The sequence below is a fragment of the Eschrichtius robustus genome, chromosome 16 (assembly GCF_028021215.1).
Source record: "Eschrichtius robustus isolate mEscRob2 chromosome 16, mEscRob2.pri, whole genome shotgun sequence".
In the NCBI taxonomy this organism is placed as follows: Eukaryota; Metazoa; Chordata; class Mammalia; order Artiodactyla; family Eschrichtiidae; genus Eschrichtius; species Eschrichtius robustus.
The window spans coordinates 30,901,034-30,917,718 of NC_090839.1; the positions used below are offsets into that span (position 1 = coordinate 30,901,034).

Below are 16,685 nucleotides of genomic sequence, written 5' to 3' on the forward strand. Positions count from 1 at the left end.
TGCCTACAAATGGTCTTACAGTCTAGTAGGGCTGGGTCAGAGACTAATAAAAAGGAAATTAAATACTGCCTTCACAACTGCCTTTCAATGCCACAGGCACATATACTACCTGGTTCCTGGATATCTGTGAAGGCCCAGAGCTATGACTCTGGGCAAGAGGGACATGTCAAGGGCAGGAGGCAGCTGGCTACGTCAGGCTAAGAGGAAGGGGCTGGGGCAGAAGAAGCTCCAAGAATGGAAATATGGCTGGAGCCTGGGAAACAGGACTGCCAGTTGTTATTCAGACCAGTGAAAAGTAATGGGCATTCAGACCAGAGGGGCTTAGGGACCACCTGTGGTAGGGGACTTCAAATATGGGAAGATTACTTTCTCAGCTAGATCAAAGCAGCACAGCCCTCTTTTATGCCATTCAACACTTTAGTGAAGAAAGAGATGAAAAAGAATCAAAAGCAGAAATGACCTGGCCTACATAAGGCCTGAAGTAGAAAGGGCTACAGAGTTAAAAATAACCAGTGGACTGGGCAGCATGTCCTCTGCTAAGGATTCCAGCTACATAAACTGCCACAAAAAATGCTAACATTAAAAAGACTGACCATGTAAAATTAAAGGCAAAAGATACTATATGTAACCACCATACTCTAGTTAATAAAGTTGTTTCCCATGGGGGAATTTTGGGCTACAAATCTGATACTGCTAAATATGCATACTGGAATTAAACAAGTAAATGGATGGTAGACAGTAGGTGCCAAGTTTCTCACTGGTGGAGTGGAAGTTTACAGATAAGCAAGAGAAGGAAGCTAGAATGATCCATGTAGTAATGGGTTAGAGCTAGAAGCACTAATATGAATTCATGTTTAGCTTAATACAGTAGAGACAGTTACATAACATATACAGATGTATATATATACACCACTTAAGGTACACACATATATTTCCTTACTTTGTCAGCTGAGAGGGCCTAAAAGCAATGACATCCCAGTAGCAAAGAGCATACCCAGTCCCCAGATCTTGGTTTCTAATACCTTTCTCCAATAAAAGAAATCAGGGCTCCTTAGAGAAATGGCTGATTCTAGGACTGAAGCAGGTAATATACAAAATAAGACTGGAGCATCTTATAGTGTCAGAAAGTACAGAAGTACTAAACAAACTATAACTTTTATGGTGATATATCAAAGGGAGGGATGTAGGAACCAACTGAAAGAGCCCCAAACAGCCAAAGCTGGAACAATTTGAAGTAGTAGTAGATTATAACCTAAGGTATAAATGAAGTAGTACTGGATTTTAACTCAAAGTATAAAATAAATCTCCATGAAGACATACAAACAAACGATTGAATAAATAAATAAATGGGGGAGAAGAGACAAATATCCCATGCAGAAGAATTTCAAATAATTTATGTAGACACTACCCTCCTCAAGGCAATGGAGCATAATCCCGACTCCTTAAGTGTGGGCTCATAGTGACTTCCTTCCAAAGAGGACAATATGGAAGGAGGGGTGGGGAGAGTACTTTACAATGCAGAACCTGACAAATATTATCTTAGCCAAGTGATCAAAGTCAATATAAACAGTGAAAAGTCTTGTTGTTAGTATGTATCCTTGATATCGTGTGATGAAAATGGCATGTTACTTCATTGGTCTTGCACTCCAAAATCCATAACCCCAGTCTAAGCATGAGAAAAACATAAGAAAAATCCCAAAAGAGGGATTTCACATATGTCAAAACTTATCACATCGTACACTTTAAATATGTGCAGTTTACTATACATGAATTATACTACCATAAAGCTGTTTTTAAAAAAAGGTTAGCAGAAATTCAGTGAGAACATTTCCTACACCATAATAACTAAATGAAAAATGCCAAAGTGGAGGGAGTTGAGCCAGAGTTGCTCAGAAGGATACTGTCGAGGCTAGAAGGCTAGATTAAACCAACCAACCAACCATGAGATGCTATGATAACCCTAATTACCCAAAAAAGCAGAATTCACTAAACCCCAGAAGCTGTTTAAAAACATACAAGTGCCTCACTGATTTCTTGCTTCACGTTCACATACAGCTGTTTCACATTCAGCTGTCCTGAAGGTTTTTTTTTTTTTTTTGGCCGCATCACGCAGCATGTGGGACCCTAGTTCCCTGACTAGGGATGGAACCCACGGCCCCTGCATCAGAAGCACATAGTCTTAACCACTGGACCGCCAGGGAAGTCCCTGTCCTGAAGGTTTATTAAGTTTTTACCTCAATCTTCACACCCAACTTCAAACATCAATTTCTGCAACATTTGTGTTTTCATTAAAAAACATATATATATATATATATGTGTATATATATATATATATGGTCTCGTGATATTCTTATAAGTTGACCTTTTCCTCAATCCTTTACTATTCTATATTCAAGTAGCCCACATGATCAATTTTATGCTGCCTATTTTTACTAGGTTGAGCCTTAACTAACAGAAATAATAGCATAAGTCCAGTAACAAACAGGTGATTTTATTCATAAGTAAATTCATAGCAAAGACAGCCCCCACACCCTTGATGGCTGCAGCTGGAAAGAGAATCCAGTGAGTGTTGTTTCAGCATTTGACTGGAATTCTAGGCCCACCATAAACTATGTCTCTTGGCTAAGTGAGTGATGAAGCCAAGATTCAAACCCAAAACCTGCCTGGCTCCAGAGTGCACGTTTTTAATCACTCTGCCCACTGCCTATCGTAAGTTTAAATGCAAGTGCTATTAAGTGAAAAAATAAAATTATGCATAGACTATCTGAGGAAGGACAAACAAGAAAGTGGTTCGTTTCTGGGAAGGAAATTGGGTGGTTGACAGACAAACAACCTGAGCTAAGCAAGTTTTATGACTCAATACTGTGAATGTAAATGAAAGTGAGATAAAGAAGGAGATTGACCTGACATAGAAAAATCTCCAAGATATACTTATCAAGTGAAAAATTTTCAATTAGATTAACAACAATATACATAAAATGTTCCCTTTTGTGTTAAAAAAAAAATACGGTTGATATTATCTCTGGGGAGTGGGACTGGGTAACTGGGATGATTAGAAAATTTTGTTCATTATTATTTGTGTAATGTCTTAATTTTTAAATTATATGATGTATTTTCATAATAAAAACAGTGTTAAAGAACAAATAAATGCCCAATTCTGCCACTCTATGGCCCTGAGCAAGTCTGTTTGATCTCCCAGAGTCTCAGTTTCCTCCTCTGTAAAAAAGCGACAACACTGCTTCTTGTAAGGTTGCTGTGAGGAGAAATGAGATAACATGTACAAAGTGCCTGCTCTGTGGTACAGGCCCCCTATCTCACTGATATCTCACCTGACCTCATTAAAACAGCAACAGATCTCAGGGGAACAAAAGCTGGGAGAAGAATACTAACTCACAGCTTATCTCACAGTGATGATACTATTATTATATCTTCCTGTGAACAGAAGCCAAGTTGCCCCAGCCCTGAGTCCCACCTTGTTAAAAGCACTGACCTAGGATGCAGAGGATCCCGTCGGGTTGAGACTTGCTGCTCTGGGTCAGGATGCTCTGAACCTGGCGGAGTCGACTGCAGCTGCAATAAGAACAGAAATCAGCTTCCTGAGTGCCAGCACATGAAGGCATGAAGAAGAGAACGACTGCTAGGGATGGAAACTGGTCCTTGTCTGACTTTGGTATCGGAATCATAACAAGAAATTAGGGAGTATTCTTTTTCTTTCTATTTTTTGGAAGAGATTATGCAGAAGTGGTCTGAAGACTAAGTCTGAACTGCTGATTATAAACCAATGGTCAGTGGCTCTCTGGCTCAACAAAGGATGGAGCCAAAGGCCCTCTCATGATGAATGCTGGACAGGATTAGAACTGAGCAGCTGACCATAAGGACTTCCAATGACTTCTCAATTTTGAAGTTTAATCAAGGAAGAGTTTCTACACTTATCTGTCCTAACTGTGGTCATCATTGGTCTGTTAAAAACAAACCAAAAAACAAACAGATAAAAACCAAAAACTGGCCTAAGGACCTAAAGGAAGCTCTGATGTATCATCATCAGAGAGTGTCAGTAGATGGTACTTGGTCCCATTTCTGTGCAGATCTCTGATTCCATTGGTTTTAGGCATATGCCCTTCCTCCCAAACAAAGCATAAGAAGAGACACGACCAGACATTAATATCACTTCTAAGGACCCCATGCTTTCCATATCAATCCCTCCTCCTTCCCAGAAGTCCGAGAGAGAGCTGGTCACTTTCCTGCTTCAGACTGATCTTTCCACAGGGTCTGTCCACATCACCTTCAGGTCCAAGATCTGTCTCCAGTATTCATTCCCTAACACTCCTATATTAATTTTTTTCCCCTACAGTAAACATATTCCCAGCCCTACCACATCATTATTATCTAAGATCCTCCACAAACCAGCTACAGTAACTGTTCCATCCATAACAATCAGATTTCATCCTCACCACTCTGTTCCGGTACACTGCTGTACACTCACCCAAGCAATAGTATTTCCAGTCAAACAACACCACTTCCCTTCCTTGGATTCTCTTTCCCCCCTGGATTCTTTCTGATGTCCCCATACCCCAAGTCCTTGACTTAGTGGTCATTATCACTGTCTTCCCTCAAGATGTTCACAGTCTTCCACCTAATACCAAAACCAAAGATAGCACCAAAAAATAGAAACCTACAGATCAATATCTACCATGAATATAGATATAAAAATCCTCAATAAAATATTAGCAAATAGAATTCAAAAACATACAAAAAGAATTGTACATCATGACCAAGAGGGATGCAAGGCTGTTTCACTACTGGTAAATCAATCAATATAATCCATCAGGCTAAAGAAGAAAAAAAATCACACAACCATATAATTGATGCAGAAAAATCATCTAACAGAATTCAACACCCATTCATAATAAAAACACTTAGAAAACCAGAAATAGAGTTTCCTCAACTTGATAAAGAACATCTACAAAAAACCTCCAAAGCAAAGTTTGGAATATACTTAATGGTGAAAGACTAAATGAGGAACAAGAAAAAGATGTCTGCTCTCATTACTCCGATTCAACATGATACTGGAAGTTCTAGCCAATGCGATAAGGCAAAAAAAAAAAAAAAAGGAAATAAAAGGCATAAACATAGAAAAGGAAGACATAAAACCATCGCTATTTGCAGATGACATAATGACCTATGCAGGGAATCTCACAGAATCTACAAAAAAAAAAAATCTGAGAACTAATAAGTGAATTCAACAAAGTCACAAGCTCAACATATAAAAACCAACTGTATAAATGAACACACAGAAACCAAAATTAAAAACACAGTATCATTTAAATATAAATCTAACAAAACATGCACTGGACTTACATGCTAAAAACTACAAAACACTGATTAAAGAAACCAAATAAGATACAAGTAAGTGGAGAGACGTATTTACGGACAGGAAGACTCAACATAATATAGATGTCAATTCTCCTCAAATTAGTGTACAAGTTTAACACAATTCCTATCATAATCCCAGCAAGATTTTTTGTAGATATAGAAAAGATTACTCTAAAACTTACATGGAATGGCAAAGGAACATTCTAGAATAGCTAAAACTTTTCTGAAAATGAATAAAGTGGGAGAAATCACTCTACCTGATGTCAAGACTTATTACAGAGACAGGTTCAAGATGGCGGAGCAAAAGGACGGGCACTCACTCCATCTTGCGAGAGCACTGGAATCACAACTAACTGCTGAACAGTCATCGACAGGAGGACACTGGAACTCACCAAAAAAGATACCCCACAACCAAAGACAAAGGAGAAGCCATAATGAGACAGTAGGAGGGGCACAATCACAATAAAATCAAATCCCATAACTGCCAGGTGGGTGACTCACAAACTGGAGAACAATTATACCACAGAAGTCCACTCACTGGAGTGAAGGTTCTGAGTACCACGTCAGGCTTCCCAACCTGGGGATCTGGCAAAGGAAGGAGGAATTCCCAGAGACTCAGATTTTGAAGGCTAGTGGGATTTGTTTGCAGGACATCGACAGGACTGGGGGTAACAGAGACTCCACTCTTGAAGAGCACACACAAAGTAGTGTGTGCATCAGGACTCAGGGGAAAGGAGCAGTGACCCCACAGGAGACTGAACCAGACCTACCTGCTATTCTTGGAGGGTCTCCTGCAGAGGTGGGGGATGGCTGTGGCTCACCGGGGGGAGAAGGACACTGGCAACAGAAGTTCTGGGAAGTACTCCTTGGCATGAGCCCTCCCGGAATCTGCCATTAGCTCCATCAAAGAGCCTGTAGTCTCCAGTGCTGGGTCGCCTCAGGCCAAACAACCAACAGGGAGGGAACTCAGCCCCACCCATCAGCAGACAAACAGATGAAAGTTTTACTGAGCTCTGCCCACCAGAGCAACACCCAGCTCTACCCACCACCAGTCCCTCCCATCAGGAAGCTTGCACATAGTCTCATCTACCAGGGGGCAGACAGTAGAAGCAAGAATAACTACAATCCTGCAGCCCGTGGAACAAAAACCACATTCACAGAAAGACAGACAAAATGAAAAGGCAGAGGGCTATGTACCAAATGAAGGAAAAAGATAAAACCCCAGCAACACAACTAAATGAAGTGGAGACAGGCAACCTTCCAGAAAAAGAATTCAGAATAACAATAGTGAAAATGATCCAGGACCCTGGAAAAAGAATGGAGGCAAAGATTGAGAAGATGCAAGAAATGTTTAACAAAGACCTAGAAGAATGAGAGAACAAACACCTAGAAGAATTAAAGAACAAACAAACAGAGGTGAACAATACAATAAATGATATGAAAAATACACTAGAAGGAATCAATAGCAGAATAACTGAGGGAGAAGAACGGATAAGCGACCTGGAAGACAGAATGGTGGAATTCACTGCTGCAGAACAGAATAAAGAAAAAAGAATGAAAAGAAATGAAGACAGCCTAAGAGACCTCTGGGACAACATTAAACGCACCAACATACGCATTACAGGGGTCCCAGAAGGAAAACAGAAAGGACCCAAGAAAATATTTGAAGAGAATATAGTCGAAAATTTCCCTAACATGGGAAAGGAAACAGCCACCTAAGTCCAGGAAGCGCAGACAGTCCCAGGCAGGCTAAACCCAAGGAGAAACACACCGAGACACATAGTAACCAAATTGGCAAAAATTAAAGACAAAGAAAAATTATTAAAAGCAACAAGGGAAAAACAACAAATAACATACAAGGGAACTCCCATAAGGTTAACAGCTGATTTCTCAGCAGAAACTCTACAAGCCAGAAGGGAGTGGCATGATGCATTTAAAGCGATGAAAGGGAAGAACCTACAACCAAGATTACTCTACCCAGAAAGGATCTCATTCAGATTCGATGGAGAAATCAAAAGCTTTACAGACAAGCAAAAGCTAAGAGAATTCAGCACCACCAAACCAGCTCTACAACAAATGTTAAAGGAACTTCTCTAAGTGGGAAACACAAGAGAAGAAAAGGACCTACAAAAACAAACCCAAAACAATTAAGAAAATGGTAACAGGAACATACATATTGATAATTACCTTAAACGTGAATGGATTAAATGCTCCAGCCAAAAGACACAAGCTCGCTGAATGGATATAAAAATAAGACCCATATATATGCTGTCTAAAAGTAACCCACTTCAGACCTAAGGACACATACAGACTGAAAGTGAGGGGATGGAAAAAAGAAAAAAAGCAAAAGAAAGCTGGAGTAGCAATACTCATATCAGATAAAATAGACTTTAAAATAAAGAATGTTACAAAAGACAAAGAAGGACACTACATACTGATCAAGGGATCAATCCAAGAAGAATATATAACAATTAAAAATATATATGCCCCCAACATAGGAGCACCTCAATACGTAAGGCAAATGCTAACAGCTATAAAAGAGAAAATCGACAGTAACACAATAATAGTGGGGGACTTTAACACCTCACTTACACCAATGGACAGATCATACAAACAGAATATTAATAAGGAAAGAGAAGCTTTAAATGACACAATAGACCAGATAGATTTAATTGATATTTATAGGACATTCCCTCCAACAACAGTTTACACTTTCTTCTCAAGTGCACACAGAACATTCTCCAGGATAGATCACATCTTGGGTCGCAAATCAAGCCTCAGTAAATTTAAGAAAATTGAAATCATATCAAGCATCTTTTCTGACCACAGCGCTATGAGATTAGAAATGAATTACAGGGAAAAAAACGTAAAAAACACAAACACATGGAGGCTAAACACTACGTTACTAAATAACCAAGAGATCACTGAAGAAATCAAAGTGGAAATCAAAACATACCTAGGGACAAATGACAATGAAAACACAACAAGCCAAAACCTATGGGATGCAGCAAAAGCAGTTCTAAGAGGGAAGTTTATTGCTATACAAGCCTACCTCAAGAAACAAGAAAAATCTCAAATAAACAATCTAACCTTACACCTAAAGGAACGAGAAGAAGAGCAAACAAAACCCAAAGTTAGCAGAAGGAAAGAAATCATAAAGATCAGAGCAGAAATAAATGAAATAGAAACAAAGAAAACAATAGCAAAGATCAATAAAACTAAAAGCTAGTTCTTTGAGAAGATAAACAAAATTGATAAACCTTTAGCCAGACTCATCAAGAAAAAAAGGGAGAGGACTCAAATTAGTAAAATTAGAAATGAAAAAGGAGAAGTTACAATGGACACCACAGAAATACAAAGCATCATAAGACACTACTACAAGAAACTCTATACCAATAAAATGGACAACCTGGAAGAAATGGACAAATTCTCAGAAAGGTATAACCTTCCAAGACTGAACCAGGAAGACATAGAAAATATGAACAGACCGATCACAAGTAATGAAGTTGAAACTGTGATTAAAAATCTTCCAACAAACAAAAGTCCAGAGCCAGATGGCTTCACAGGTGAATTCTATCAAACATTTAGACAACAGCTTCTCAAACTCTTCCAAAAAACTGCAGAGGAAGGAACACTCCCAAACTCATTCTACGAGGCCAACATCACTGATACCAAAACCAGACAGATAGTACAAAAAAAGAAAATTACAGACCAATACTACTGGTGAATATAGATGCAAAAATCCTCAAAAAAATACTAACAAACAGAATCCAACAACACATTAAAAGGATCATATAGCATGATCAAGTGGGATTTATCCCAGGGATGCAAGGATTCTTCAATATACGCAAATCAATCAATGTGATACACCATATTAACAAATTGAAGAATAAAAACCATATGATCATCTCAATAGATGCAGAAAAAGCTTCTGACAAAACTCAACACCCATTCATGATAAAACCTCTCCAGAAAGTGGGCACAGAGGGACCCTACCTCAACATAATAAAGGCCACATACGACAAACCTACAGCAAACATCATTCTCAATGGTGGGATGAATTGGGATTGACATATATACACTAACACGTATAAAATAGGTAACTAATAAGAACCTGCTATATAAAAAAATAAAATAAAATTCAAAAAAATTTAAAAAACTTATTATATAGCTAAAGTAATCAAGACTGTGGTTCTGGCTGAGAGACAGACACATAAATCAATGGAACAGAACAAAATAGCCAGAAATAGACCCACAAAAATATAGCCAATTAATATTTGACAAAGGGTGGAAAGCGATTCAATAGAGGAAATATAGTCTCTTCAATAGATGGTGCTGAAACAACTGGATATCCAAAGACAAAAACATGAACCTCAACCTAAACCTTATAACTTTCACAAAAATTAAGATAGATCATAGATTTAAAATTTTTAATGTAAAACTATAAAATCTTCAGAAGAAAAGAGAATAAATATTCAGGGCTTAGGATTTAATGAAGTTCTTAGGCTTGATACCAAAAGTATGATCGATTAAAAATTTGATAAATTAGACTTCATCAAAATTTTAAACTTTTGCTTTGTGAAAGAACCTGTTGGGAGAATGAAAAGACAAGCTACAGATTGGGAGAACATATTTGCAAATCACTTATCTAACCAAGGAGAATACATAAGAAACTCTCCAAACTCAACAGTAAAAAAAAAATCCAATTAGAAAACAGGCCAAAGGCATGAAAAAACATTTTCTCAAAGTGGATATAGAGATGGCACATAAGCACATGAAAACATGTTCAACATCATTATCCATAGGGAAATGCAAGTTAAAACCACAATGAGATATTACTACACATCTATTAGAAAAGCTAAAATATCCATAACAAATGGTGACGATACCGAAATGCTGGTGAGGATTCAGAGAAACTGAATCATTCATACATTTCTGAAGTAAATTAAAGAAGGCACCAATAATGGAAATACATTCATGTTCATGCATTGGAACACTGAATACTGTTAAGCTGTCAATACTACACAAAACAATCTACAGATTCAATATAATCTCCATCACAATTCCAGGAACTTTTATATATATATATATTTTTTTTTTTTTAATTTTTATTGGGGCATAATGGATTTACAATGTTGTGTTAGTTTCAGGTGTACAGCAAAGTGAATCTGGTATACAAATACACATATCCACTCTTTTTTTTAGATTCTTTTCCCTTATAGGCCATTACAGAGTATTGAGTAGAGTTCCCTGTGCTATACAGTAGGTCCTTATTAGTTATCTATTTTATATATAGTAGTGTATATGTGTCAATCTCCATCTTCCAATTTATCCCTCCCGTCCACTCCAGAAACTTTTTTTGAAGAAACAGAAAAATGATCCTAAAATTCACAGTAATCTCAAGGAACCCAGAATAGACAAAACAATATTGAAAAAGAAGGATAAAGCTGGAGGACACAGTTCCTGATTTTAAAAGTTATTACAAAGCTAACCATAACAGTTTGGTACTGGCATAAAGACAGACATATAGAACAGGGGTCCCCAACCCCCAGGCTGTGGACCGGTAAGCGTCCGCGCCCTGTTAGGAACCCAGCCACAGAGCAGGAGGTGAGCGGCGGGCAAGCGAGCAAAGCGTCACCTGCAGCTCCTCATCGCTCACATTAATTACCCCCTGAACCATCCACCCCACCCCTGGTCCGTGGAAAAACTGTCTTCCACGAAACCTGTCCGTGGTGCCAGAAAGGTTGGGGACCACTGATTATAGAACAATGGAATAGAATAGAGAACCCAGTAATAAACTCTTTTAGTGACTGGCTTATTTCACTTACTATAATGTGCTCATGGTCAAATGATTTTTGACAAGGGTACCAGGATTGAGAAAGGAGAGTTTTTTCAACAAATGGTTTTGGGAAAACTGTATAGTCACATGCAAATTAAAAAAAAAAAAAAAAAATTCAAACTCTGACTTTATACCATATACAAAATTTAACTCAGAATAAAGACCTAAATGTAAACCTAAAACTATAAAATTTTTAGAAGAAAACATATGGGAAAAGCTTCATGACATTAGAGTTGGCAATGATTTTTTGTCATTTTCCAATGACACCAAAAGCACAGATGACAAATGGAAAGATACATAAATTAGACTTCATCAAAATTTAAAACTTATGTTCATTAAAGGACACAATTAACAGAGTGAAAAAATAACCCACAGAATGGGAGAAAATATTTGCAAATCATGTATCTATTAAGAGGCTAATATCCAGAATACATAAAGAACCTCTATAACTCAACAACGACAAACAACTCAAAATGGGCAAAGAACATGAATAGACATTTCTCCAGAGAAGATACATAAATGGCCAATAATCACATGAAAAGATAAAAGATGCTCAATATCACTAATCATCAGGGAAATGCAAATCAAAACCACAACGAGGTATTACTGCCACACAAATTAACATGGCTACTATCAAAAAAGCAGAAAATATAAAGTTTAGCAAGGATGAGGAGAAATCAGAACCTTTGTGCACCATTGGTGGGAATGTAAAATATTGCAGTTGCTGAGGAAAACAGCACAGTGATCCTCAAAAAATTAAAACACAGAATTACCATATGATCCAGCAATTCCACTTCTGGGTATACACCGCAAAGAAATGAAGGCAAGACTCAAAGAGATATTTGTACACCCATGTTCATAGCAGCATTATTTGCAATAGTCAAAAGGCAGAAGCAACCCAAGTGTCTATGGACACAGATAAACTGTGGTATATACATACAATGGAATATCATTCAATCTTAAAAAGGACAGGAAATTCTGACATACGCTAAAACATGGATGAACTTTAAGGACATTATAATAAGTGAAATAAGCCAGTCACAAAAGGACAAATGTTATATGATTCCGTTTTTATGAAGAACCTACAACAGCCAAATTCACAAAGACAGAAAGTAGAATGATGGTTGCCACGGGCCAGAGGGAAGGAGTGGGGAGTTACTGTTTAATAGGTACCAGAGTTTCAGTTTTGCAAGATGAAGAGTTCTGTGGATAGATACTGGTGAATGTAGCACAACAATGTGAAAGTACTTAATACTACTAAATTGTACACTTAAAACAGTTAAGATGGTAAATTTTATGTGTATTTTACCATAATTTAAAACATTTTAAGTTAAAAGAAGCCAATGTGATGTAAAACAGAAAGAACAGAGAGGGAGAACTCTTCTTATGTAAAAGAGATTAAAGAATAATAAGACAATGCAATTTATGAACCTTAATTCGATTTAAACAAACAAACAAGCAAACAAAAACCCAGGGAAACATCTATGAGACATCTGAGGAAATTTGAATATGCCCTGGATAATAGGTAATAATTATATTATATATTATTATAATATTATTATCTATTATCCAGGGCATATTCAAATTGACTATTAATTTTCTTAGCTGAGATAATATTATGGTGGTTACGAAGTAGAATGTCCTTTTTCTTTGCAGAGTCATGAGGCAGTACTTAGGAGCAAAGTGTCATTATACCTGCAAATTGAAAAACGTTTAACAGAAAAGAAGAATGAAAAGAAAAGAAAAAGTAAAGACAATGCACATAAGGTAAAAGTTAAAATTGGTGAATCTAAGCGACGGGTACAGAGTATTCATTGTACTATTCTTTCAGCTTTTCTGTATTATTCAAACATTTTCATAATAAAAATTGGGGGCTGGAGGTAAGGAGGACATGTGGAGTAACTCAGTAACTACTTTGGAAGTAGCAGAATTTAAGCCGCAAAATGATTAAGATTAAAACTTCTTTCCCTGGGAAATGGTTGCCTGTCCCTCCCCACCTTCTCATGTTTAATATAAGATTCATTTTGCAATCATTCTCTACACGACAAATATTTTATTAAGTTGGTCCTTTGGTCCATTGCCCAACCCTAGCTGACTACCAAGGTTACCAAGAGCTCTTGGGCTTTCAAACTTAGAATCAGCCAGTGACAAAAAGCATTAACAGGTCATGTGACCAGGAAACAAACAGCTCCCCAACTACTGCAGTGGGAAGCCAAGACAATACTGAAGACAGGAGCAAAAAGAGGATTTTTTTCCCTGCAAGTATTTTGGGAAATAAATAAAGTGAAAAGTAAAACAAAGTGAAAGCATATAAAACATAGAAAGACCTTCCTCTTCCCAGAGTAAAACATTATCATAGTATTTTCTTGTCAAATGGGTAGAACTAAATTTAGTTCTTTTTTCCTTTGAATATTTTCTTGCTTCCCAAATTTAATTTTTAACCAGAACATAGCCTATTGTTTGTCACTGAACCATTAAACTTTTCACTTACTGAAATAGCTACCTATTAAAAAACACCTGGTAAGTATAAAGAAAACCACAATCACTCATATTTCCAGCACCCAGAATTAACCTACGTTAGTGCCTTTTTGAATTATGTAAAATATTAATTTATCATCCTTTTTTATTTAAAAAAATGGAATATGACATATAAAACTAAAGTCTTCACTGTTCCCCACCTCCGGAGGTCACCATTATGAGTTTGTTGTGTATCCACCCACTCTTTTTTTCCTTTTTTTCAATAGAAACTTTCAAACACACACCAAGCCCAGCAACAGCACTGCCCTGTAGCTTCCAGGTCTACCTGAGCACAGCTGGCACATCCTGGGTAGATGGCCTGTGGTCACCCACGACTTTACAAAGTTCCTCCTTTAGAATACCTGTAGACTCAACAGACCCAGTAATATTGTTTATATCAAACATGCTGCTTGTATACTATACTTTATTTCTCACTTTCCTTGGATTCAGGCTCAAAATCTAGACATGACAGATGACAAGACGAAAACAAGACCCAAAGAGAAGCAGTTTGCCCAAGATCACAAGGCTGAGTAAAGATTAACAGCCCCAGGACCTGAGTGACCAGGCACCCTGACTCTGAACTTCTCCTGATATACCTCACTGATTTCCTGACAATAAAGTTAGCCTCAGATACAATATTTCTGAATTCTAAACAATCACCTCTGTTCTCCCCATCTTCCATTTTATACATAATAGTTAATTCACTGCTCATTGCTTTTATAACAATTACTGTATACATAGCCAGGTATATTTTCTTGTTTGTTTGTGTTTTATTATCCTGGTTCCCTGGAAATGAAGGAGAAAATTTGAAAATTTTATTTCTGCCTGTTTTTCCTCCATAATTTATGCTTTTTGATTTTCAAAATTAAACAATTAAAACATGAATAATTCTCCTTATATTCTATATGCTTTGTGCTTTGAATGTTTTACAAAGTGAATCCTCATACCAATCTGAATCACTTCATCTTATAAAACTGTTGTGAACAATCTGATGTGAATCTCTCAGGAACACATAGTTTGGGTGAGTTTTTTGGGGAGAGAGTTGTTTTACATAAAATCATAATAACGACATATGTAACTGCTCTGCAACGTGCTTTTTTCACTTAACATTGTACCTTAAGATCTTTCCAAGCTAGTAAATAGAACGCAACCTCATTTTTAAAACTGTTGTACTATGTTCTTTTGTTTTTATTTAACCAGACACTATAATTGAACATTCAGGATTTTTATTATTTTTGCAAATAGCAAACAATGCTTCATTGAACAACCTTATACAGCCATCTTTGGCATAAGTACTAAAGTTTCTGCAAGGTAGAGACTAGCAGTGCCAGGTTAAGAGGTATCTGCATTTAAAACTTTGATAGATCTTGCCAAATTGTCTTCTTAAAACGTTCACCTACAATATACCAGAGTACCTGTTTCCCCATAACTTCTAAACCACGTGTGGTTAGAATTTTCATTGTTATACAGTTGTCCCTTGTTATCCATGGAGGATTGGTTCCAGGACCCCCACAGATACCAAAATCTGCAGATGCTCAAGTCCCTTATATAAAATGGCATAGTATTTGCATATAACCTATGCACATCCTCCGGTACACTTTAAATCATCTCTAGGGACCTCCCCGGCAGTCCAGTGGTTAAGACTCTGGCTTCCAATGCAGGGGGTGCGGGTTCGATCTCTGGTTGGGGAACTAAGATCCTACATGCCACACGGTGCAGCCAAAAATAAAAAAAAAAATCATCTCTAGATTACTTATACCTAATATAAATGCTAAGTGAACAGTTGTAAATACAGTGTAAATGCTATATAAATAGTTGCTTGTGTGCAGCAAATTCAAGTTTTGCTTTCTGGAACTTTCTCAAATTAAAAAAATATATATATATTTTTTTCATTTATTTATTTATTTTTGGCTGCGTTGGGTCTCTGTTGCTGCACCTGGGCTTTCTCTAGTTGCGGCGAATGGGGGCTACTCTTTGTTGTGGTGCGCGGGCTTCTGATTGCGGTGGCCTCTCCCGTTGTGGAGCACGGGCTCTAGGTGTGCGGGCTTCAGTAGTTGTGGCACATGGGCTCAGTAGTTGTGGCTCATGGGCTCTAGAGTGCAGGCTCAGTAGCTGTGGCGCACGGGCTTAGTCGATCCGCGGCATGTGGGATCTTCCTGGACCAGGGCTCGAACCCGTGTCTCCTGCATTGGCAGGCAGATTCTTAATTGCTGCGCCACCAGGGAAGCCCAAAAAATACATTTTTGATTGGGGTGGTTGAATCCATGGATGCAGAACCTGTGGATGTGAAGGGCTGGCTGTAATATTATTTTATTTAGGAGTTTTGCATTTGTAGTTCTCCTTTGTACTCTTCTAGTCAAACACCAGCATTATGTCAGCATGAGAGAACAAATGGGAAAGCTTTCTGAGGTATATAGTTCACTTAGCATGCTTTCCATTTTCATTTCCCTTGGTAACATACACTGTGCCCCTTCTCTGCCACAGCATCCAATCATGACTCACCCAGAGGCAAGCCAGGTCAGCTGGAGTCCTTTCCAGGGATTTCCTATTTTAGAGGTAGAAGAGAAATGGCCTCTAGGGTCACAGTGCAGGAAGAATGTGGATTTCGGGCTATATAGATAGAGGCAACTATTTTGATAGCAGAGTCTTGGTTCCAGTTCCTGAGGCCCTAGTTCTTACAGGTCTTCCTACAAGTCTATCTCCCCACTATTCCTTCCAGCCAAGTAAGCCAATACATTCACTCCCTTTTTTACTTTAATTTATTGAGTTGGGTTTCTGTCACTTGAAATAGAGAGTATTCTTCCTATGAAATCAATCCCAGGAAATGTTTAGGGTTGAAGCATACCAATGTCTGTAACTTACTTTGAAAAGCATTAAAACATAGGATGAATTGATGGATGGAGAGCGGGATGACTATATGATAAGGCAAACAGAGCAAATACATTAAGCAGAGAAT

At 37.7% G+C, this 16,685-nt stretch overlaps 1 protein-coding gene across 1 annotated transcript in view; it reads right to left on the reverse strand.

Annotated features, from left to right (window-relative positions):
* DNAAF9 (dynein axonemal assembly factor 9) overlaps positions 1-16,685 on the reverse strand; it is a 146,989-nt gene that overhangs the window by 120,081 nt on the left and 10,223 nt on the right. Inside the window, exon 2 of the mRNA XM_068565644.1 lies at positions 3,491-3,570. Coding sequence (XP_068421745.1) covers positions 3,491-3,570 — 80 coding nt within the window. The remainder of the gene's footprint in view (positions 1-3,490; positions 3,571-16,685) is intronic.